At 43.5% G+C, this 24,774-nt stretch overlaps 2 protein-coding genes across 9 annotated transcripts in view; one reads left to right on the top strand and one right to left on the bottom strand.

Annotated features, from left to right (window-relative positions):
- Flacc1 (flagellum associated containing coiled-coil domains 1) overlaps positions 1–10,931 on the top strand; it is a 28,063-nt gene extending 17,132 nt beyond the window's left edge. The window contains exons 13-16 of one of the 3 annotated variants that reach the window (XM_063267181.1): positions 4,312–4,374; positions 9,730–9,819; positions 9,939–10,048; positions 10,592–10,931. In XM_063267181.1, the coding sequence (XP_063123251.1) occupies positions 4,312–4,374; positions 9,730–9,819; positions 9,939–10,048; positions 10,592–10,685 (357 nt within the window). In that variant the 3' untranslated portion in view covers positions 10,686–10,931. Of the gene's footprint in view, positions 1–4,311; positions 4,375–7,896; positions 8,267–9,729; positions 9,820–9,938; positions 10,049–10,591 lie in introns of those variants that run through there. The other 2 variants (NM_001014101.1, XM_063267182.1) reach the window with 2 other exon arrangements.
- A 3,031-nt stretch (positions 10,932–13,962) lies between these two features.
- Casp8 (caspase 8) overlaps positions 13,963–24,774 on the bottom strand; it is a 59,591-nt gene continuing 48,779 nt past the window's right edge. For 5 of the 6 annotated variants that reach the window (XM_063267672.1, XM_006245015.5, XM_039084164.2 and 2 more), the window contains 3 exons: positions 24,240–24,381; positions 16,614–17,118; positions 13,963–14,853 (listed from right to left, as the gene is read on the bottom strand). In XM_063267672.1, coding sequence (XP_063123742.1) covers positions 14,718–14,853; positions 16,614–17,118; positions 24,240–24,381 — 783 coding nt within the window. In that variant the 3' untranslated portion in view covers positions 13,963–14,717. 6 annotated transcript variants of the gene reach the window in all.

Here is a 24,774-nt window from a genome sequence, read left to right as displayed (position 1 = left end):
ACCACCTGCCTAGGCATGGTACCACCCACAGTGGGCTGGGCCATCCCACATCAATTGGCTGTCAAGAAAATGCCCCACAAGCAATGTCCAACTCGATGGATGTAATCCCCAAATTGAAACCCCCTGAAGTAACTCTGGGCTGGGTCAAGTTGACAGCTGAGGCCAAGTTGGAGAATAAATAATCATCTTGGGATCCTTTATAGCTAGGCAGTCTTAGCACCGGATTTTTGGTATTACGAAAGTTGTAATTAGTAGGAAATAGCAGTACATTAAACATGCAAAACCTAGAAAGTTCCATGGTTTGCCAACACTACCTCTCTAAATACCACCTCCCTCCTCTCCCCCCCGCACCCCAGTCCTTTCTATAAATGAAGGAAAAGGCATTGGTGTCAGCTAGTCGAGTCAATTTGGTCATGTACCACTCCTACTAAACCAGAGTGGCTACTTAAAAGCCAAGGTAAGGCAGGATCCCGTGCATCTTCTAGCCAATAAGAACGTCATAGACAAAAATGTCCCAAACAGATGGACACTGACTAAGGATGTGTCAGCGTTCCAGCCCCCAACAATTCACATAGCCAATGTATGAGCTTTTGGACGCATTAAAGTTTGCTGGCCGCCGAAGTGGTCAAGTAGAGAGTTAGAACTCTAACGCTGTCACTGTCAGGCACACCTCCTTAGCAAAAGAGAGGGCCATTCTGGGATCAGGTCTTAGGCCTTACCCCTAAATATACAAGCTAAGCTTTCTTAGATCCCTCCATCTTTTTCATGCAAATGGAGAGTCGTGCACAATTGTGGATATTTTGAATATTTCACTTATGTGTACATTTCTAACCATCATGCTAACTCCTCTTCCGTTAGGCCATCTCCTCTCACCTGCCCCAGACCACCACTCTTCTGGTTTCTACCACCATAGACTCAATTTATCAGTGTTTTTGTTTTGTTCTGATAGCATGATTTATTATAAAATGAACACAAGCACAGTTGCTTGTCATCCTTGCAACATGTCCAAAACGACCTTTAAAGGTTTATAAAAACCAAATGTCGAAAGCAGCCCCTCAGTGAACGTCTAAGGACAGCACAGATACCAAGACAAAAGTTGGCACTCGTCCATCATCACAAGGTTGAGCAGTTTGCTTGTTTGTTTGTTTGTTTGTTTTAATTCTGAGTTTTAAGTAGCTCTAGGTAAAAGAATGCCATCTTCCCCCCACACACTGTCTCTGAACTCCTCCCACCAAGGCAAGGGTCACTTTGTCCATCAGAGCCTCCAGAGATGAGGACTTGGCTATTCCTCTTTCTCACAGACCCTTGGCTTCTTTGGGAGGGACCATAAGGATGGGCTTCTGTGGAACTGAGTTGTGACAGGGTAAAGAAACTCCATTTTGTGCTAGGCATCCATCTTGCTACCGGCAGGTATTTGTGTGACTCCAGTTCCTGAGTGTGACTCAGTGGCCCCACCCAGAAATGTGCAGCTGTGACGATGGCTGACCTTCAGCTCAGTAACCTGTCTATGCAGGTGCCTGGGCTACCTACTCTTGGCCGAGCACAGCCTCTCTTGATTTGCCTGTGCAGATACTCCAGGCTGTCGTCTGGGTTTCACCTTTAAAAATCCTTCCCTCCCACCTCTCTGCCTGGCGATCTCAAGTTTAGCTCAGAAAGTGTTGTCCTGCTGGCAGGATCAATACATTTAATTATACTCTAGATTGAGTCTGAGGTCTGTGTACAGGGGTCTCAAACTCTATCACAACAGGCTAGCTGGAGACCAGGATTCCACCACGGAGACCTGTGAGCCTTCAATGGGTTTTCCATGTCTGTCTCTGAGGCAGGGTTTAGTTTCTATGGTTTTCCAGCCATGCCCTAAGTCCCCCCACTTTTGCTTTCCTCCTGAACTTGGTTTGCCTTTGTTCATTTTCTCCTCCTTTCTGCTCCCCTCCCTTGGCTGGTTTTCGCACACTTCATATTTCTCTCTATGCAGACATTCTTCTCTGGTTTCTTTGCTGATTTTTCTATTAATGAAATTTATTTTTAATATTTATTAATATCGGGCCAGGTCTGGTGATGCACACTTTGATCCCAGCACTAGAGAGGCAGAGGCAGGAGGATCCCTTTGAGTTTGAGACCAGCTTGGTCTACAGAGAGAGGTCCAAGATAGCCAGGGCTATGAAGAGAGCTTATTTCAAAACAAAACAAAACAAAAAACCCACACATATGTATGTATCCTTTACTGGTCGCTCTTCCTGCTGACCTGCCCCTTAAGCTCCTCTTCAGTCATGATCTTTTTCATGTCTGCCCCCTTCCAACTCTATCACAGTTGATGAAATTCTTCTCTTGGCGGCAGTCCTGTTCTTTTCTCTCAACAAACCTCATTTCCTGATGTGTCAGGGTGCTTTGTGGAAACCCCCGGCTTCTGTTCACATCATTTTCTGACTCACCGTGTCTGCTGGAACTGTAAGCATTAATCTCTTCAGGCTCCCTGCCTGGACCCAGACTGAATCACCTGCATTTTTTTCCCTACCCGTCACGTCCCCACCCCCGCTTCTTCACCCTTCTGGATCCTTCCACCATTTTCTTCATCCAACAGGAAGCTCTGGTGGCCAAGGGGAGATCACAGGAGGGTGGTGGGATTCCTGCCCCTCAGAGGAGCTCAGCGAGTGCTCAGAAATCACCCCCACCGCCAGCCTCAGACCCCGAGAGAGCAGTGAGACCAGGACTGAGCAGGGCCCACATCTGCTCAGAACCAGTTGGGGGTTGGGGGAAGGAGAAACAATGGACACACCTCACTGCCTCCTCTGGCCCACCAAGGTCAATATAGCCCAAAAGCAACATTGCTCCATTTTCCGGTTTTAAAACTTAACATGGGCATAGACCGTCTGAAGTCTAATGTATTGTTTTCCCCTAAAATAACCATAACGTTTTTCACATTCATAAATTCCTTTTGTAAAAGTGGTTTGAGGCAGATCTCCCTCTGTAGCCCCGGCTGACTCCAACTGATGTGCAGTCCAGCATGACCCTGAGTTCCTGACCTCCTGCCTCAGCCTCCTGGTGCTAGGATTCCAAGCTCGATCCCATACCCAGCTGTGTCCTTTTTACCGCTCAGCAGTACTGCTTTGTAGAAATATCACGCAGTGTGTTTCTTGTTTTCCTGGTTTGTAATATTTGGGTTATTTTCAGATGTTGGATTTTTAAACAAAGCTTCTATGACTATTCTTGTACAAACGATTCAGAGGTATATTCTCTTACTTCTCTTGGAGTGTATCACTAAAACTCCAGGGTACACATAGGAAATTTGAGGTTTCCACAGTAAAAATGTTTTACTCTTGAGTATTTGAATTCTGACTACACCAAATCCTCCACGCTTATGTCACCCAGCCTTTAATTCTGGCCATTACAGTGGGTGTGACTATGAAGTGACAGGTCGTTTTCTTTTTTAAGTCTCTCTGATGACTAAACGTTTATAAAATGCTGGGGAGGGTGGCGTTGATAGATTAGTATCTTCTTTAACGTGCCTGTTCAACTCTTCTATAACTCAAAAGATATGGATAATACAAATATTTTGTATATATGTTGCAAATAATCACTTCTAGCCTAGCGGTTGGTTTCTCAGTTTGTGAATGTTATTTTTCAATGTACAGAGATTTCTCATTTTGATGAAAGGCAGATTATCAGCCTTTTTTTTTTTAAATTAAAAGCTCTTTCTGCTTTCCCCATAACACTACTGCCTATCATAAATCTATGGATAGTCTCTTTCTAGAAACTTTATGATTTTAGCATTTTTGAGTCTATGGTTCATATTGAGTGTGTGTGTGTGTGTGTGTGTGTGTGTGTGTGTGTGTGTGTAGAGTGAAGCAGAGGTCATAGGAAGTTTTTCTATATGGATAATTATTCCATCATTCTTTCTGAAAAAAGAAATGTTTTTCCCTCAATGAGTTGTTTTGATGTCCTTTGAGTGAAGGGCAAGGTTCTCTTCTCCATTCTGCTTAGCTGTTTCTCTATACTCAAGGTGACACGGCGTCGTCTTGGTGCCAGATAAAGCCAGTTAGTGCATGCAGACAGTCTGCCTTTGCTACTGTTCTTTTGTTTTGTTTTTTCCTCATGTTATTCTATTTTTATCTTATTTGTTAACTTTGGTATTATTTTCCAGAAAAATCTTAACTTTTTTCATTACTTTACATTTCTGTGTAAATCTTAGAGCTTGTCATATCCATATCTGAAGTCAGTAAGTGCTATACTCCTCAATCCTCTGGTGGCTTCTTATTTCTCCAAAAGAATATCCAGAACCATGGTGCTAACCTTTCCAAATACAATTGTTTTTAGGAGCTCATACGACAACATAATGAAGATATCCTGCAAATGCAGGAGCTGAGAAAAGCCAAAGAGGTAAGCATTCCCATTCGGCTTTGTGAAAGCAGTATCTTCAAAGCTATACACCCTTGGGGAAATGAAATGAACTTTACCCAGACCAGTAAAATCTGAGTGTCGAACTCTATAAGTCAAAATGAATCTTGAATTCTATGTAAAACACACGCAGCCTTTCTCAGCGCCAGCTGTGAACAAGGAGAAGAGCAAAGGCTGCATGGTCATCAGTGTTGCATGATTTCTGTATCTAGCAAAGCTTAAAACACAGGACTTTGAATTACAGAACATCATGTCTTAGCATTTCATTACTATGAAGAGACACCATGACCAAGGCAACTCTTATAAAGGACAACATTTAATTGGGGCTGGCTTACAGTTTTAGAGATTCAGTCCATTAGCATCACGGTGGGAAGCACGGCAGCATCCAGGCCCACGTGGTGCTGGGAGAGTTCTACATCTTGATCCCCAAGAGCCTGTGTATCACAGTGGACATATGACCTTCAAGCCCGCCCCAATAGTGGCACACTTCCTTCAACAAGGTCATACTTCTTAATAATGCCATTCCCTGTGGCCAAGCATTCAAACACATGGGTCTATGCGGCCATACCTATTCAAACCACAACAGTCATGGTCTTCCCTCTGAGCCCTCAATCATCCTAAGTCTCCCGCAGAGCTTTGTCTCTAAGCCTCTCTTTGTGTACCTTACACATGATGGTTTCTGTGGGGCATCTTTCTGCTGAGACACAAGGCCATGTGTGAAGGCAAATGAAAAAAATCTGTTAAACATAAGGAACTTGTGTTTCCCTTTTCACTGAGAAATTTAATTTGTATCCAGAAAAGACATGTCTAAGAAAGAGACTAGTCACTGCATAAACATCGTAAAGAAACTCTATCTTAAACTGCTAGCAAGCAAACGGCAGCATCCTACAAGGTAGACAAGATGGCCTCCAAGCCAGAGAGTCCTCATGCGTTCTGAAAACAGCTCTGCTGAGAGTCTACTCATTCTGTCATAGGTATCATTTCTGAGTCTGTTTCTATCTGGTTTCTTTGGTTTGCAAGTCTGCTGGGTTTTCAGTAGGTGCCAGCCATTGTGAAGCGTAGCTTGTTGGGTACTGAGTATTTTTATTTACCTTTGTATGCTCACAGACCTTATTCTGGGATACAGTTAAATTGTTTGGAAGCAGTGTGATCATTTTGAATCTCGATAGTCAGAATTAAAGCTTGGTGTAGAGTCACCCCTTTTGAAGGTCCTCCAGACCCCTCTGCATCAGGTTTGCTCCAGCCTACCTGGTGGAATAGAATCAGCCTCAGCCCTGTGTTGTCTGAGGGTTTGTTCTATCCACTCCCTTTTCTCTCTCAACTCCTCTCCTTTATTTCTGCCTCCACCACTCCTCTCCAAAGGCCCCCAGACTTCTCGTTGGTTCTTTAAAGAGATAGAGTGGCCTACGTTGGAGGTCTTGGCATTTGACAGTCTACCTAAACATCCCTTTCCCTGAGATTTCCATGGCAAACTTTTTTCCCTTCTTCTGGTCTTCATTCAAATGGTTGCTTCTCAAGGGTCACTCTATTTAAAGGATCAGTTCTCTGCTCCTTCACTTTTCTTTTTCTGTTTCTCTTTTCTACATTAATTTAATCATCCAAGCAGATAAATTCAGTGTAGGAAGGCCTTTCTGTATGTTTTCTTCACCATTAATTCTTATTTCCTAAAACAGTCCCTGGTGCACTCTGGCCTTAAATAAACACCAGTTGATCCTTGAGCGGATAAATGATCTAAGAATGTAATCTTAGCCTGGAACAGTGCTGTGCTCAATACAGTTGCACTACGTGTTGTTAGATATCCAGCTCATGAAGATGTGTGTCATGTGGGGATTTCTCTAGGGGATCTGAGTAGATAGAAGGACTAAGTAGGGCTGAAACCTGGGGAAAGAGACCAATTTGGTTGATATCTTTAGTTTTGTCAGTGCCTAACAAAATATTCACAGTATCTGCCAGGTGCTGACTGCAGGGTACTGTGAAGATGACAGATTGGAAGAGATGTGTAGTGAATCTTCGTGGCCCATTTGTTTTTGTTGTTGTGTTTAAGATAGTGTCTTACTGTGTTTCCTTGGAACCTGGAACATGTTTTGTAGACCAGGTTGGCCTCCAACTCACAGAGAGCCCCTGCCTCTGCCTCCCACGTGGATTAGAGGCATGTACAGCCATGCTGGCAGAAAAAGATGTTATGATAAAATATGAGTATGATATCATTTCCTCAGAGGAAAGACACATGAGCTCTGTTGGGGGTAGTGCACATCTGCATCTGGTCAGCAAGGGTTACTGAGTGGTGTGTGGTATGTGGATACAGGTAGGTATTTCTGAATTTCTGAATATGGACAAGGAGGAGATAGAGTTCCAACCCAACCCAATGAAATAATCTGGTGTGCATAGAAAGCAGCAAGACAGGCAGAGAGGCATGAGGACAATGCCAGGAGCATTTGTCTTCTGTGGTCCTTGAGACAGTTCTCACAGCAAGCCAGAGGTAACTGATACAGCCCCACAGGAGGCAGCACAGGCTAGTTCAGTAGGAACTAGCTAGTAAGGAATCTGGAGTAGACCAAGAGAGCCACCAGAGTGATCTGGGGAGAAGAATGTCACCTGAGGTGAGGACTGTCAACAAGGTGGAGGAAGGTCTGAGGAGCTGGATGTGGAGACAGAGCCTGCCATTAGGATGTGTCCCCTCGGTACCTCAGCCCAGCATCTGTTTCCAGTCACTGTCTCAGACTGTCTTGCTAAAACTACCAGTAACTTCAAGTCACTAAATCCAAGGCTTGTTCTGCCTCGCTCACCCAGGATGAGGAGCTTCGGGTGCTACTGGCCATTCCTTCCCTGGGCATTGGTGGTTTCATTACTTGGGTGGCTGCCCCTCCATCTTCCTCATATATCCTTGTCTCTGAGCTGCTGAGTCCTGGTCCCCATCAATTTAACCATATACTCTGTGTTGCTAATGGGTCAATACCTCAGCCTGACGTCACCTCTGAGCTCCAGACTCCAGTATCCTCCTTCCAGCTCACGGCAGCTCAGCCATCCTCATCTACTCTGTTACTCCTCACCTGAGCTACAGCAGCGCCCTCTCCTCACCGTCGTTCCATTCCTCCCAGCCCATGCTCACGGAGCAAGAAAACGAAGACAACAAGATACCAATTAAAAACAAAGACCCATCTGCCCTGAAAACCCTTGCGTGTCCCTGCTGTTCTCAGCTCACTATGGCCTCCAGGATGACTGCTGGATGACAGACTGTGCTTGCCTTTGCCTTGGCTGCTTGCTTGCTGTCTGCATTCTAGCCACACTAGTGCCCCTTATGGACACATGAGCACTTTGCTTTCTTGGCTCTTTTGCACCACTCTCCTTCATAATTTGTTCAAACAGTGGACTGCCCGCTAGAGCAGATTTAGGTTTGCAGAAAAGTGAGGTACAGTTGATCATTTGTGGCTTAGATTTTTCAAACCCTACTTTAGTTAAGGTTTTTAAATGCTTTAACTTCCCTTCTCACCCGCCACCCACCAGAGGTAGTGGAAAAGAAGTTTACAGGGCAAAGGAGGATGTGGACCTGTTTAGAAATAGTTCTTTTGGGAGATTCCAATCTTCATGGCCAAGATAGCAGCGATTCGGCTCACAGGAATCAGCAGCAGTAGCACCATCCACTCAAACACCATTCACAAACCAGCAATGGCAGTTCGATCAAGAAGCCTCAAGGCTCTGCCAATTGGCTTGAGACCATGGAAGCAGCAAGAGACCTCTGGAACATCACCAGATGTTCTTTGGTATGTCTATGAAGTCACAGCAAATGATGACCAGTGAAGAAGACAAGGTGAACCAATGCCACAGTGACCTCCATGAAGACCAGTGCCAGCAAAGCCCAGTGAAGACCGGCAAAGAGTGGCAAGGTAAACGAATACCACACAGCATTGTCCACTGTCTGTTGGGTTATATTTATACCCTTTCCAAACATCACCTGTTCTCACAGGCGTCCACTCTAGCAAAACATCATGTGTCCTTTTTCCAGGCAGCTTCCAGAAAAACACCAAATGTCTGCCTCAGCAAAGCATCCTCTCATAAGACAGTTTCCAAAAAACTGGGTCTCCAAAGAAACCAGAAATTTCTACTCCAGTCATCCATCTTGAAAGTTCCCTCTTCCTCTGCTAGCAGCTTGCACTAGATGACATGTTAGTTCCTGAGCAGTCAGTATCAGCACACTGTTGTTAACTGAGATCCCTAGTTTACACCAGAGATCACTCTTTAGGGTATACATGCTATGGGTTTTGCTTAATAGATCAGTCATGTATCCATTACTGCTGAGTCAAACAAAATAGTTTCCTGCTCCAAAAATACTCTTTTCCAACATCCTCTCTTCCATTTCCTCCTAACCTTTGAACCCACAAACCTTTTACAGCCTCTTGGAGTCAATAGGAGAGGTTTTGCAATAAAGAATATGCAGCATGGGGTTGGAGAGACGCCCCAGCGGCTAAGAACAGTTGCTGTTCTTCAGAGGAACGGAGCTAGGACTTAGCATCTAAGTCACGTGACTCATAACTGCCTATTGACTCCAGTTCCAGAAGATCTGATGCTTTCATCTGGATTTTACAGAACCTACACTCACACGTGTACCTGAACATGTGAACACATGTGCACACACACACACACACACACACACACACACTGAAATATTATTTTTTAAGGAGGATGCAAAGTTGGGCAAAGGTGGAGGGTGTGTCTAGTTGGGGAAAGCGGGAGGTACACGTGTACCTGAACATGTGAACACATGTACACACACACGCACACACACACACACACAAAATGAAATATTTTTTAAGGAGGATGCAAAGTTGGGCAAAGGTGGAGGGTGGATCTGGTTGGGGAAAGCGGGAGGTAAATATGATCAAATGCCTTGTGTTCATGTAAGAAATTCTCAAAATCCTAAAAATATATCTTAGGGATTGGGGATTTAGCTCAGTGGTAGAGCGCTTGCCTGGCAAGCGCAAGGCCCTGGGTTCTGTCCCCAGCTCCGTAAAAAAGAAAAAAGAAGAAAAAATATATCTTAAAGATAAATCTTAAAAAAGTAAGATCATGCAATGGATGAGTGGCTGATGCCCACGTTGACTGATGAAGGCTGCGCTGGCAGCAGTGGCAGTGAGCCTGAAGAGAAGGCAGGAGGGAAAGAGAAAGAAGGTAGAAATGGCGGCATGGTGACTGGTTGGCAGTACAAGAGAACAGTGCCTGAAGTTGGCATAGTGCACTGTGTTCCAAATCCCCTGGAGAGAGGGGAGTGTTCCTGGGTTCTTTCTTGTCCTGGGGACAGTACATCAGCATGATGTTCTGAGGCAGTTTCCTCTTGTGCAGATCTTGGAGGCTGAGTTGCGGACACAAGCTGTTGTTCTGGAGACCCTGAACACAAGCCTTTACCACTGCCAGATAGAACTCCAGAGAGAGGCAAGTCCTGGTTAGACTGAGAACTGGGCTAGAGAGGAAGCCGGGGAACTGTGCTGGTCTGCCCAGGAGCTATGTCCCAAGGGCTCTGGGGAAGACAGCTATTCAAATTTATCTTCTAGAAAACTATGGCGGGAAATCTAGAGAAACTGTTCCAGACGAAGCTTGCCGAAGCTGAAGAAAAATATAAGTCTACCATACAAGTCCTGACGGAAGAAAATAACAGCCTCAGGTATGGGTGCCTTTGCTCAGGGGGCCTTGACTGGGCTGCTTCTGATGACGGGAGGGTGTTCAAGTGACTCTGGTCAGGACAATCCAGGGACTCCTGCAGATGTCACTGTCCTGATCTTTGGGAAGAGGTGAATTCCTGGGCCTGGACACACACTATGGAGGTAGACTTTTCATCTGAGGTGGACCATGTATCTAGCCTTTTCTCACGTGTGTCTGTTTTTGTGTAAAGCACAGGAAAATTGCCAGTGGGTCTCTGAGCTGCTTTGCCCCATGACTGAGGGTCATTTCTCAGAGTTCAGTGGGTTTTGGTGGTCTGATTCTGGCTCCTGTTGGCCTAGTTGCCAATCACAACTACCATTCCCTGAAGGACCTTACTAAACCACTAATCTAGAAGATAAGTTGCCCAACGCATCAGTTTCCATTGGAAATATGATCTCCCAAATACCACATTTCACCAAATTTAAAGCAGTTATTGTGATGAGAGAGGCTGCTTCCTCTACCCTGCGAGGTTTCTTGATACAGCAACCCATCATTCTTTCTACAGGCAAAAGGTGTTAACCATAAGCACAAATGAGGAAATCTTTGAAGAAAGATCTGAGAAGTCATCCTCTGCTAGTCCTAACATATATGAGTCCTGAACACAGCAGCCACAGAAAGCAAGCTTCGTAGGTAACAAACTGCCCCCATGCCTAAGCAGCACCACCCTGGGAAGATACAGACTCCGGAAGACTTCTCTGGAAAGACGCACAGGAAAGGTTAAATTCTTGAGTTGTTCTGGCTACGTTTGCCTTTTATTTCTTTATTTTCAATTTGCTTTCTTCAGAATGGTTAGAAATGTTTGAATGCTTATCTCAATTATATCGTGGCTCTTCCCTGAGAACTGATGTCCTCTGTGCTGGAGTCGGATTTCTGTGGGCCGTGCGCTGTGTTCTTTTCTGCTTTTTACATACTTTATTGGAGGCGAGTTTGAGGGTCTTCTTTTGGGGTGATGCCTACATTTTGGGGTGACTTTTGTCCCCCAAGGGTAAACAGCAAGCAAGACAATTCATTGATGAAATTCCAAAATCTTTATTCCCTCCCATATCATACTCCTTAGCCCAACGACTTGGGAAGAGTAACTGAGTATTTACCCTGACTCTGACCATCACGAGGATTCGAATGCCCGCAGGGCAGGCAACATACCCGAGGAAATGGAGTGGGCACAGGGGACCCAGTCCCAGGAGCAGCATGCTAGAGGGGCTTGTTAAACTCAGAGCGCCACCCTTATCTGATCGCAGCAGTTAGAGTCTTTGAACTGCCTGCCATTTGGGTGCATGGGGTCTTTATGATTTAAAAAAAAACTAAATTCTGGTTTTTATGTGGAAGTGGTCCTTTTAAGTGTTGGCAAGGAATGTTAAACAGTGTTGGAAGCCAATATTAGAAGGTGAATGCTCCCCACATGTGAGCATGCCAACTGTAAAACAGAAAACAGAAACAAAGCAAAAACAAACAAAAGGATCCCCTAGAAACAGGAAGGTAAATCTTTTCTTTTTAACCAGCTTTTTCTTTTCATTGACAGTTTATTGAGGAGGGAACGGGAGAATATGAAAGCTTATAGGTACAAATTCAGTAAAATATATACTGAGAGCAATGCTAGAACGAACAATCAGCTTCTTTTTAAAAGAAACTATGTATGTGTATATATATATATGTATATATGTATATATGTTATATGTATATGTATGTGTATGTATGTATACACACACATATATATGTATATATATGTATGTATGTGTATATATATATAGTGGTTTGCATATGCTTGGCCCAGGGGGTGGCACTATTAGAAGGTGTGGCCTTGTTGGAGGAAGTGTGTCACTGTGGGGTGGGCTTGGAGACCCTCCTCCTAGCTGCCTGAGGGTGCTCAGTCTGCTCCTGGCTTCCTTTGGGTGAAGATGAAGAACTCAGCTCCTCCTGCATCATGCCTGCCTGGATGCTGCCGTGCTCCCGCCTTGAGGATAATGGACTGAACCTCTGAACCTGTAAGCCAGCCCCAATTAAATGTTGTCCTTTGGGTTGGGGATTTAACTCAGTGGTAGAGCGCTTGCCTAGCAACCACAAGACCCTGAGTTCGGTCCCCAGCTCCAAAAAAAAGAAAAAAGAAAAAAAAATGTTGTCCTTTATAAAACTTACATTGGTCATGGTGTCTGTTCACAGCAATAAGACCCTAACTAAGACAATATATATGTTTCTCAGTTAAAACATAGAAAACAATCTATACATCAATATGGAATTTGAAAAACAAAATTCTCGATGGAGATCTTGCTAGATCCTGATTCAAACAGACTGTAAAAATGCAAGATCAGGAGATTTTGAATACACTGACTGGTATTTAATGTTTAAAAATGCTTTAGCTATCTAAAACATACTTCATCCTTAGAGACACTTGGGTCTCTAAACCATTCAGATGTAAGAATATTCCACTTCAATGGGACCCAAGCCAGCGTGCCCGAGCGAGTGAGGTGGGCAGGCAGATGGGGAGACGGTGAGGACAAAGCCCAGGACAGCCGTTGAAGCTGGAGGATGGACGCACATGGCTTCACCACGCTGCCTTTCCTTTCTTTACTTTTTGTATATTTGTGAGAATTTTCATAATAAAACACTTTTTCTTTTAAAAAATGAGCTTTGTTTTAATGTTATCATTCTACAAAACATAAATGAAACCTTCTTTTATAAAGACTTCCAGAAAAAAAATAGAATTTTTTTTTTTTTTTTTTTTTTTGGAGCTGGGGACCGAAAAAAAATAGAATTTTCTGATGGACCATTAACTAGAAGTACATCAATTAAAAACCTGTAAGTTACCTAAAACCTAACAAAAATAATTTTTATTTCTTTTTTATGGAAAACAAAACAAAAACAAAACAAAACGAAACAAAAAAATATAGTCAATTGCCCAGGTTGGCCTCAAACTTATTATGTACTGAGGATGACCCTACATTCCAGATCTTCCTGCCTCTACATCCTAACTGCTCAGTGTGGTCCACCACAACTGGCCTCAGTTTTCCTTAAAGTTTGTCTGCATCTACTTATCCAATCATGTGTTGTGTGTATGTAAGAGAGTGTGCTTTGGAGGTCAGAGGGTAACTTATGGGAGTCAATTCTTTCCTTCTATCATTTTGGTCCCAGGGTTCAAACCTTGTTACCAGTCTTTGCAGCAAGCCCCCTTACCCAATGAGCCATCTCACCAGCCTCCATTTTCACTAGAAAGAAAGAAAGAAAGATAGAAAGAAAGAAAGAAAGAAAAAAAGAAAGAAAGAAGGAAAGAAAGAAAGGGAGAAAGCAAGCAAGCAAACCCACAAGGACATTGCACACAATTATTGAGGATACAACAACATTAACAATGACAAGTTTAATTTTTGCAAATGTGTATGCATGTAAGGAATGCTTGCATGCATGTTCACACATGCATAAGTACATGTGAGGGTGCACATGCTTTGGCAGGCACATACGTGTAGCCTTTCTCAATTACTCTCCATCATAATCACAGAGGCAGGGTCTCTCAACTGAACCTAGAGTCCATTGATACCACTGGTCTGCTCCAGGGATCTGTCCCCACCCACCAAGTGCAGGAATTACAGGAGGGCAACATGACCATCAGCATTAAATCGGTTCCAGGGATCTGAACTCAGGCCCTCACATTTGCTTGGCAAGTACTTTAACCACTGAGCCACCTCTTCATGCTGGTCAAGGTCAATCCTTAGCTGCACTTAGGCATGGAAGTTTTTACAGTTACTTCCTCCAAAAACAAAGGGACCCTTTTCTTTTTATTATCACCGACATTTCCCAACAGCTCCACTCTGAGGGACTTTCAGTTGATCATGAAATATCCAGAGACTAATGAAAACTAACCTGGAAGAATTACATTCCACACAGAAAGAAGTTTAATACTTTTATTAAGTCCCAGAATCGCATGCAGACAATGCTATTCACTCCCTCTGTTAACTCGTCCCAGTCCATGATCCAGTCTTGCTTTCTTACTCACACATCTTCAAGTATTATTATTTTTTTTTTTAAGACAAGCTTTCTCTGTGTAGCCCTGGCTGTCTTAGAACTTGCTCTGTAGAGCAGGCTGGCTTTGAATTCAGAGATCCTCTTGCCTCTGCCTCCGGAGTGCTGGGATTAAAGGTGAACCAATGGAATACAATTTATGTTGCCCAACTATTCTAGGGACAGGAAGTCCCAGAGGTTACTCCATTTTTTTTTTTCGGAGCTGGGGACCGAACCCAGGGCCTTGCGCTTCCTAGGTAAGCGCTCTACCACTGAGCTAAATCCCCAGCCCCGAGGTTACTCCATTTTTAAAAAGCAAAAAGTAACAGTATAAAGACTGGGTAGATTACATTTAGAAGTTTGTGTGTATGTGCATGCACGCGTGTGTGCATGCGTATACAACAATTGATGACAAAAGAGGTCATGTATTTGAAACTGGAAGATTACATAGGAAGATTTGAAGAGAGAAAACGGAAATGACATAAATGTAAACTCAAAAACAAAAGAAATGGTAAAAAAAATAAATAAGATTCTCTCCTTCACACAAAAGTGCACAGATAACCCATGTGAACTGTAGAGAGCACACATCAGTTAGGACACACAAAAGTGCACAGATAACCCATGTGAACTGTAGAGAGCACACATCAGTTAGGAGGGAAGAAGAGCTTCTTCCGTAGTGTGAAGATGGGCTGTGGCATCTGCTTTCCCATGTTCCTCGGGTTGTCTTTATTGCTCACATCATAGTTCACGCCAGTCAGGATGCTGAGAATATCCTCACCTCTGAAAAACAAAGCAGCATGAAGCACCTATGGGGCAAGGCAGTGCCCACCGTCTCACTGGCTGTGCCCACTGTCTCACTGGCTGTGCCCACTGTCTCACTGGCTGTGCCCACCATCTCACTGGCAGTGTCCTCCGTCTCACTGGCAGTGCCCTCTGTCTCACTGACTGTGCCACCATCTCGCTGGCTATGGCCACCATCTCACAGGCAGTGCCCTCCATCTCACTGGCTGTACCCTCCGTCTCACTGGCTGTGCCCACCATCTCACTGGCAGTGCCCACCGTCTCACTGGCAGTGCCCTCCGTCTCACTGGCAGTGCCCTCCGTCTCACTGGCAGTGCCCTCTAGCTCACTGGCTGTGCCTGGAGTAGGTCTCTAGTTCTGTCTCTCAGAGAGAGCATCAAGCATTTGAAGTTGAAAGTCACTGAATCAAAACCTCTCACATCTTTTCTGACAACTCAGTTTTGTTCAGAGCACACAGAAAAAAGTACCTTTTCTGTACTTGGAATCTCTGCTGATTACAAGAAACCCCAGAATTCCTATGAGACCTGCTTTCCTTTTCTCTTAATCTCTGTGTTCCTCCACGCTTCCCATGTTGCCATCAGGACCTTGCAAATGTCTCTCCTTTCCCCCAGAAGCCTCTGCCTAAATCAGCATTGCTCCTACAGGATCATCCACAGACTGCTACCAAAACGTCAGCACGTAAAGGCTAAGCACTTCCTGTAGCCACCTCCCCAGCCCTGACACCAGCTGTCTGAGTCTTGTGGAGCAACCTCTTCATCTCTGTGCAGCTGACACATCCTGTAGGACTAGGGTTTAGTTACAAAAGCAAAGCACTGCCGTGTTGTTACATTGTCTCCACACTCTTCATACACTCATAAGACAAAGGTGGAAAAGGATCCCATAGAAGGGCTCCTTGTTCAGCTATCAGCTGGGTGTAAGTGTGTGTGGGGGGGGGGGACCTGAAATATGGAGCCCTAATTTAACTGAAGATGAACCATGTGGGATGCGGCCATCATCCCACACTTGTGGGTTCTTAGCAGGTAAAATTAGTAGAAACAATGGCCCCTGCTCTTCACTACCATTACGGTTTGCCAAGAAGGTTCAAGGCTAGAGAGCTATTAGAGGATTTCTTTTCTAATTTTTAAAAATTACATTTACTCACTCATGCAGCCACGTGACATGGTATACATGTGGTGGTCATAGGATAATTTGAAGGAGTTGGTCTTCTCCACCGTGTAGATCTCTAGGGATCTAACTCACGTTATCAGTGAGCCATCCTGCCAGCCCTAAAATACGACTTCTGACAAAGGCAAGGCATGTCAAACATAGTGGATGGCTTCCATCTGGCTCCACAAAGGGGTTGAGCTGCTCAGTCATGTTACCACCCAAAGACAGAGCTGGGCTGTGTGCTATCAGCAACCCCTCTGGCTCTGTGGTACGCTGAATAAAGGAAACACCTCAGTAAATATATTCACTTTCCCATCTATGAACTGAGGAGAATAAAGGAAACTCCTCAGTAAATATATTCGCTTTCCCATCTATGAACTGAGGAGAGCGGTACATGTCATCTTGGCAACTGACCTGGGAAATACAGCTACGTGAGCTACAGTGAGGCATTCAGAGGCGAAGCACACCAATGGCTACTTCTCTGCTTAGTACATATTATCTTGGCCGTAAAGCACCTTCTAATGGGCTCTAAGTAGAGCAATGAGTAAGGTAGCATAGCCTTGAGAAGGACCCAGGGAGAAGGCCAAACTCACCGAGGACATCTTTCCCTCAGGCTCTGGCAAAGTGACTGGATATACCAGGTCCCACGCGTGGGATCTCGGTAGGAAACACAGTTTTTCACAGTAGCCATCCCCAGCAGAAAGTCTGCCTCATCTGGGATATAGTTCTTGTAAGATGATGAATCCTCTTCTAAAACGTGCTCCTGTTCTAAGCCTGTCTCATCAGGCACAGGCACCGCTTTCTGGAAGTTATTTCCTTGACAAGCTTGAATAAAAAAGATTTTGGGTTTTCCAGCCAGGGAAGGGCACTTTGAGCCAGTGAAGTAAGATGTCAGCTCATAGATAGAGGCTTCCTTCCCATCCGTTCCGTAGACGATGCCCTTGTCCCCATGTGATAGGATGCAGCAGATGAAGCAGTCTTTGCCCTTGTGGTCCTTGCTTTGATAGGATACTAGAACCTCATGGATTTGACTTGCTGTGCAATCACTGAAGGACACGATCTCAAAATGAAGCTCCTTAAAGGTCTTACTCAGAGCCTCTGAAAAGGAAGGTAGGAAAGCACGAATTACAACAGTTTCCAGAATGCGGCCAAGAGATGGCTAAAACCCTCAGGCAAGCAGCAGAACCTGAGCGGGCCTTCTGCACTGCCAACTGGACCCGAGGGGGTTCTCACGGTTACTGGTGATGGTGCTGTGTCCAAGCTGGAGGTTTGCTGAGCCCTTGCACTGTGAGGATTCATTTCTACTCTCATCTTTTTGATAGTCTAGCTAGATATAGCCTTCTTTCCAAAACCCCCTTTCCTTGGAACATTCATGTTTTACCTTCCAGATCTGCTATTATGAAATTCAGTGACATCCTGACTTGTCCACAGCACGCACACACACACACACACACACACACACACACACACACACACCCTCAATCTCTAAGATGCAATGAGTTCTTTCAGACTGGAGAACGTTCACTCACTTCTTGTACGGGTGCATTTCCTGGTCTTTTTATGGAACTCATGGTCACAGATCTCACGGTCACAGATCTGGCATCTGTAACTAGTATTCTCATTTCTACACCTTTTGCTCCCATTCCCCACCAGCGTTTCCTTTTTGTCTGACTTCCTGAGGCTTAAACTTCCACACATTTATTGTTGCTCATGTATTTTAAATATTTTAAAATATCATTTTGTGTGCATGAGTGTTTTTAACACATGTCTGTGTGTGCACCACAGGCATGCCTGGTGCCTGCGGAGGCCAGAAGAGACTGACTCCTCTGGAACCGGAGCCTGTGAGCTGCCGGGGGAGGGAGGGGTGCTGGGATTGAATCCGGAGCCTCAGAGTGAGTAGCCAGTGCTTTTACCACTGAGTGACCTGTAGGGAGAATATCTTGTGTATTGTATGAATGCATTACCTGACAACCAAAAAGCCTATGGCCTATGGCTTAGGCAGGAAAGAGAAGGCGGGACACTGGGAGGAGAAAGAATTCTGGGTGAGAAGGAGGCCGGGAGATTCACAGGGAAGACGTGATCAGACGGACTTGGTACCTGAGTTTGGCAACCGGTCACACGGCAGAATGTAGGCCAGAATATATGGGATATTTTGAGTTACATCTAGTCAGAGAAGAGCCCAGCTATATAGCCAAGGCATTTGTAAAAACCATTTTGAGTCTGAGTTATTTCTGGGAGCATGGGTCTGGGAAGAAGAACCAGAGCCTAACTTAAACAGTCACCTCTCCAGCCCAGCGTTCCCATACACTTGACAGAGCTGTATGATGTAGCCACTCCCCCATTCCCCTCCCCCAGCTCCATCACCTTTTCTCTTCGGGAGACCTACCTGGCCCCAGGAACATCCAGATTAGACCCCACCCCATCTATCCTCTGCCTGCTGGGGCACAACTAGCAGACCTGAGCTGTGCTCTGTTTCCTAAGTTCCACTGACAAGCCCATGGCTCTGCCTGCCTCTCCCCTAGGAGGAGGCCTGCAGACTCCCGGACACTCAGGGCCACCTGGGGCACAGTGAGCAGCTTGCTGTTTTCTGAACTCTAATGTCAGACTCAAGGCTCTGCCTGCCTCCCTGAGGAGTCCTGTCAGCATCAGGAACATCCAGCAAACACCATGGACAGCCATATTGGCTAAAGGCTGGTATAAAAACGCAACCAACAAGAGCCTGGGCACCACCAGAGACCAGCTATCGTACTACACCGAGCATCAGATATCCTAGCACAGCCAAAGCAGAGGAAGGTGACCTTAAGTCTAATCTTATAAAGATGATAAAGACCTTTTAAGAGGAGACACAGCCAGAATACAGCAAATACATAGGCGAATGCCAGCAGCAAACCACTCAAATGGGTCTCAAATGGGACCCCTGTTGAAGGAATCAGAGAAAGGACTGGAAGAGCTTGAAGGGGCTCGAGACCCCATATGAACAACAATGCCAACCAACCAGAGCTTCCAGGGACTAAGCCACAACCCAAAGACTATACATGGACTGACCCTGGGCTCCAACTGCATAGGTAGCAATGAATATCCTAGTAAGAGCACCAGTGGAAGGGGAAGCCCTTGGTCCTGCCAAGACTGAACCCCCAGTGAACGGGATTGTTGTGGGGAGGGTGGTAATGGGGGGAGGATGGGGAGGGGAACAACCATATAGAATGGGAGGGGGAGGGGTTAGGAGGATGTTGGCCTGGAAACCGGGAAGGGGAGTAACAATCGAAATGTAAATAAGAAATACTCAAGTTAATAAAGATCAGGAAAAAAAGAGGAAATAAAGAAATACAGGAAAATATAATAAAAATATAAGAAATATAGGAACATACAATTAAGCAAAATACAATCAAACAGGTGAAAGAAATGAATAAAACTGTTTGAGACTTGAAAATGGAAATAGAAGCAACAAAGAAAAGACAAACGGGAATCTTGGAGATGGAAAACCTAGGGAAGAGGAGAGGAACTATAGCCAACAGAATACAAGAGATGGAAGACAGAATCTCAGGCCTGGAAAATATGATTAGGGAATGGATACATCAGTCAAATAAAATGTTAAATCTAGAAAGTTCTTGACACAAAACATCTAAGAAGTGTGGAATATTATTTAAAAAAATCAAACCAAAATTAATAGGACTAGAAGTAGAAGATTCCCAGCTCCAAGGCCCAGAAAATGTTATCGGTAAAATCATACAGGAAAACCTCCCCAACCTAAAGAAAGAGATGCCTATAAATAACCAAGAAGCCTACAGAACACCAAATATATTAGACCAGAAAAGAAAGTCCTCCCTCTACATAATAATGAAGACACTAAATGATGGAACAAAGAAAGAATATTAAAAGCTTCAAGGAAAAAAGGCTACGTTAGATACAAAGGCAGACCTATCAGAATTACACCAAACTTCTCACCAGAGACTGTGAAAGCCAGAGGGGCCTGAAGGTCTTGCAGACCCTAAGAGACCACAAATGTCAGCCCAGACTACTATACCCAGCAAAACCTTCAATCATCATCAATGGAGAAAACAAGCTATTCTATGACAAAACCAAGTTTAAACAATATCCATAAATTCAGTCCTACTAGAAGGAAAACTCCAACCCAAGAAGATTAATTACACCCATAAAAACATGAAATATCACACCAGCAAAACCAAAAGAAGGGAAACACTGCATGTGCATGCACGCATGTGCACACATACATACGCACACACACTACTAACAACAACATCAAAATAATAGAAAATAATAATCACTGGTCATTAATATCTCTTAACATCAATGGACTCGATTCCCTAATAAAAAGACACAGGCTAACAGAATGGATGCAAAAACAGGATCCATCATTTTATTGCATAGAAGAAATATGCCTCAGCAACAAAGGCAGTCAGTACCTCAGAGTAAAGGGCTGGAAAAGGGTTTTCCAAGCAAACAGCAAGAAGCAAGCTGGGGTAGCCATCCTAATCTCTAATAAAGTAGACTTTCAACCAAAAGTAATCAAAAGAGATGGGGAAGAACACTTTATGCTCATCAAAGGAAAAATCCACCAAGATGATGCCTTAATTCTGAACATTTATGCCCCAAATTCAAGAACACTAACACTAACACTTACTAAAAGAAACTTTACTAAAGTTTAAATCACACATCAAAGCCCACAAAATAGTGGGAGACTTCAACACCCCACTCTCACCAATGCACAGATCATAGAGACAAAAATGAAAATGGGAGAAATAATGGAACTAACAGATGTTATTAATCAAAGGGGCCTTATATATCTACAGAACAGTTCACACAAACACAGAAGAATACACCTCCTCCTCAGCACCTCATGGAACCTTCTCCAAAATCTACCATATAGTTGGTCACAAAGCAAGCAGAAACAAACACAACAAAATTGAAGCAATGCCTAGGATCCTATCAGACCACTGTAGAACACCTTCAACAGTAGCAAAACAGGAAGACTATGAACTCATGGAAACCGAACAATTCTTTACTCAATGACGACTGGGTCAGGGAAGAATAGAGACTTTCTAGAATTCAATGAAAACGAAGGCACAACATACCCAGAATTATGGAACCCATCGAAAGCAATGGTAAGAGGAAACTTCATAGCACTAAGTGCCTTCATAAAGACATTGGAGAGATCTCATACTAGCAGATCAAAGCTAAAAACTCTAGGACAAAAAGAAGCAAAAACACTCAAGAGGAGGTGATGGCAAAAAAAATTAAACTTGGGGCTAAAATCAATAAATTAGAAACAAAGAGAATTATACAAAGAATCAACAAAACCAAGAGCTGATTCCTTGAGAAAAATCAACAAGATAGAAAAAAATCCTTAATTAAACTAACTAAAAGGCAGAGAAACAGTATCCAAATTAACAAACTCAGAAATGAAAAGGGGGACATAACAACAGACACTGAGGAAATTCAAAGAATCATTAGGTCTTATTTCAGAAGATTTTACTCCACAAAATTGGAAAATTTAAAGGACATGGACAATTTTTTAACCAAAGTTGAATCAAGATAAGGCTAACAATTTAAATAGTCCTATAACTCCTAAGGAATTCCTTAAGATTCCTCAAGCAAAGAAAGCCCAGAGCTGGATTGTTTTAGCACAGAATTCTACCAGACTTTCAAAGAAAAAGTAATGCTAGTATTCCTCAAATTATGCCACAAAATAGAGAAAGAAGGAACATTGTCAAATTCATCTTATGAGGTCACAGTCACCCTGATACAGAAACCATACAAAGACTCAACAAAGAAACAGGATTTCAGACCAATTTCCCTTATGAACATTGTGCAAAAATACTCAATAAAATACTTGCAAACCAAATGCAAGAACATGTCAGAAAGATTATCCACTATGGTCAAGTATGCTTCATCCCAGGGATGCAGGGATAGTTCAACATTTGAAAATCCATCAACGGAATTTACCATATAAACAAACAAAATGCTGAAAAAGCCTTAACAAAATCCAACACCCCTTCATGATAAAAGGGATACAAAGTATGTACCTAAGCATAATAAAGTCAATTTACAGCAAGCCAAATGCCAACCAGAAGTTAAATTAAATGAAGAGAAACAAAGTAATTCCACTAAAATCAGGGACAAAACAAGGCTATCTACTCTCCATACCCGTCAATATAGTACTTGACGTTCTAGCTAGAGCAGCAAGACAACTAAAGGAGCTCAAGGGGATACAAATTGGAAAGAAAAAAGTCAAAGTATGGCTATTCACAAATGATACGATAGTATACCTAAGTGATCCCCAAAATTCTATCAAAAATTCTTACAGCTGATAAACACCTCAAAGTACCTGGATACAAAATTAACTAAAAGAAAAGTCACCAGCCCTCTTTTACACAAACAATAAATGGAATGAGAAAGAAGTTAGGAGACAGCATCCTTTACAATAGCCACAAATAATAAAAAAAATATTTTGGTGTAACTCTGAGGAAGCAGATGGAAGATCTGTGTGATAAGAACATTGAAGAAACGTTGAAGACAATCTCAGAAGATGGAAAGATCTCTCCTGCTCACGGATTGGCAGGATTAACATAGTAAAGACAGCCATCTCACCAAAAGCGATCTACAGATTCAGTGCAATCCCCATCAAAATTCCAATGCAATCCTTTACAGACCTCGAAAGAGCAATTCTCAACTTCATATAGAAAACCAAAAAAACTCAGGGCAGCCAAAACAATCCTGAACAATAAATGAGCTTCTGGAGGAATCACCATCTCTGACTCAAGCTGTACTACAGAGCAGTGGTAATAAAAAAAATCACATAGCATTGGTATAAAAACAGACAAGTTGATCATCGCAATCGACTCGAAGACCCAGAAATAAAGCCACACATTTACAGATAGATACTTGATTTTGGACAAAGAAGCCAAAACTATAAAATGGAGAAAAGAAAGCACCTTCAACAAATGGTGCTGGTCTCTGAATGTAAGCATGTAGAAAAATGCAAATAGATCCAGAATTATCAGCTTGTACAAAACTCAAGCTCAAGTGGGTTAAAGACCTCAACATAAAACCATGTATGCCCATAAAACCAGATCTTCTATTAACTGGAATAGAAGAGAGAATGGGGAATGGTCTTGACTGCTTTGGTCCAGGAGACAACTTCCTGAACAGAACACCAACAGCTCAGGCACTAAGATCAGCAATTAATAAATGTGACCTCATGAAACAAAAGCTTCTGTAATGCAAAAGGACAAATGAACAATATTTGTGAACAGGACAAAACAGCAGCCTACAGACTGGAAAGATCTTCACCAGCCCTGTGTCCAACAAAGGCCTAATATCCAAAATATATAAAGAACTCAAGAAATTAAACACCAACAAACCAAATAACCCAATTAAAAATGGAATTCAGAGATAAACAGAGAATTCTCAACAGAGGAGTCTCTAATGACCAAGAAGCACTTAAAGAAATGTTCAACGTCCTTAGTCACCAGGGAAATGCAAATTAAATGACCCTGAGATTCCACCTTATAGCCTTTGGAATGGCTAAGATCAAAAACTCAAATGACAGCTCATAGTGGCAAAGATGTGGAGGAAGGGAACACCCCTCCATTGCTGGTGGGAGTGGAAACTTGTACAACCTCTTTGGAAATCAACCCTTTAAATTGGGAATAGTTTTACCTCAAGACCCAACTATACCACTATTGGGCATACACCCAAAGGATGTTCCACCTCATCAAGGAGACTTGCTCAACTGTGTTCATAGCAGCTTTAGTCATAACAGCCAGAAACAACCCAGATGTCCCTCAGCCGAAGAATGGATAAAAGAAAATGCAGTTCATTCACAATGGAGTATAACTCAGCCTCTGGGAGAGAATGCGCTTAGCCTGATGGGACGTGATTGCTAGAGCAGGTTGGAACCCTAGCCAGGTGGGGTCAGGGCAGGAATGGAGGGCTTCTTTGAGGAGAAGGGGAGGGGAATAGGAAGAGAGAGGTAGGAGGGTGGGACTGGAAGGAGAGGAGGCAGCAGGGCTGTGATTGAGATGTAAAGAGAATAAACAAAATAAATTAATGAAAAAATGCTTGATACATCTTCTTGAATTATAAATCTAATTTCTCAAAATACAGGGCCCTTTAAGTATAAGTACTATTCTCTTTGGTTAGAGGAAAGTCCATGAGAATAAAATTTTCTCACACTCCTCCTTTGGATCCCACCATACCTTCATCATAGTTGGTTCCTTTTCTGTCCCGCATGTTGCTGAGTTTGGGTATGTCCTCCCGTGCTTTGCTGAAATTATTATTGTTGAAGATCAGACAGTACCCCCGAGGTTTGCTCTTCATTTGGTAAACATTGTCTGAATTCTGGAAAACAAAAGCCAGGACCAGGAGCTGATACTACAGCTCAGACACTGGCTGTGTAACAAGTGCCCAGGAAGAGGCTGGGCTGCTCAGCCCCACTAGAAAGCACAGACTCCTTCCAGTCAGATGTGGGGCCATTTTCCTGAAAACCAACTTTCTGTTCCTCGCCTTGCACAGCTTCTCATGAGCTGCATGGAAAAGTAGGACTTGGCTTGCTGAATTCCCTCTGTGTATGTCATGGCCGTCATCAGAGCTTATCAGTGTCCCTGACCATGCAGAAGAGCTTCAGGCCGGATACCAATCTGTCCATTTGTGGGAACTAGAGTTTATGACTCTCAGTTCACTCAAGGTTGATGTCTTGGGATGTTCCTCCATGAGCTTAGGGATCTTTCTGTG

Source organism: Rattus norvegicus, chromosome 9, assembly GCF_036323735.1.
Source record: "Rattus norvegicus strain BN/NHsdMcwi chromosome 9, GRCr8, whole genome shotgun sequence".
Classification (NCBI taxonomy): domain Eukaryota; kingdom Metazoa; phylum Chordata; class Mammalia; order Rodentia; family Muridae; genus Rattus; species Rattus norvegicus.
This window is presented reverse-complemented; position numbering and strand designations above follow the sequence as displayed.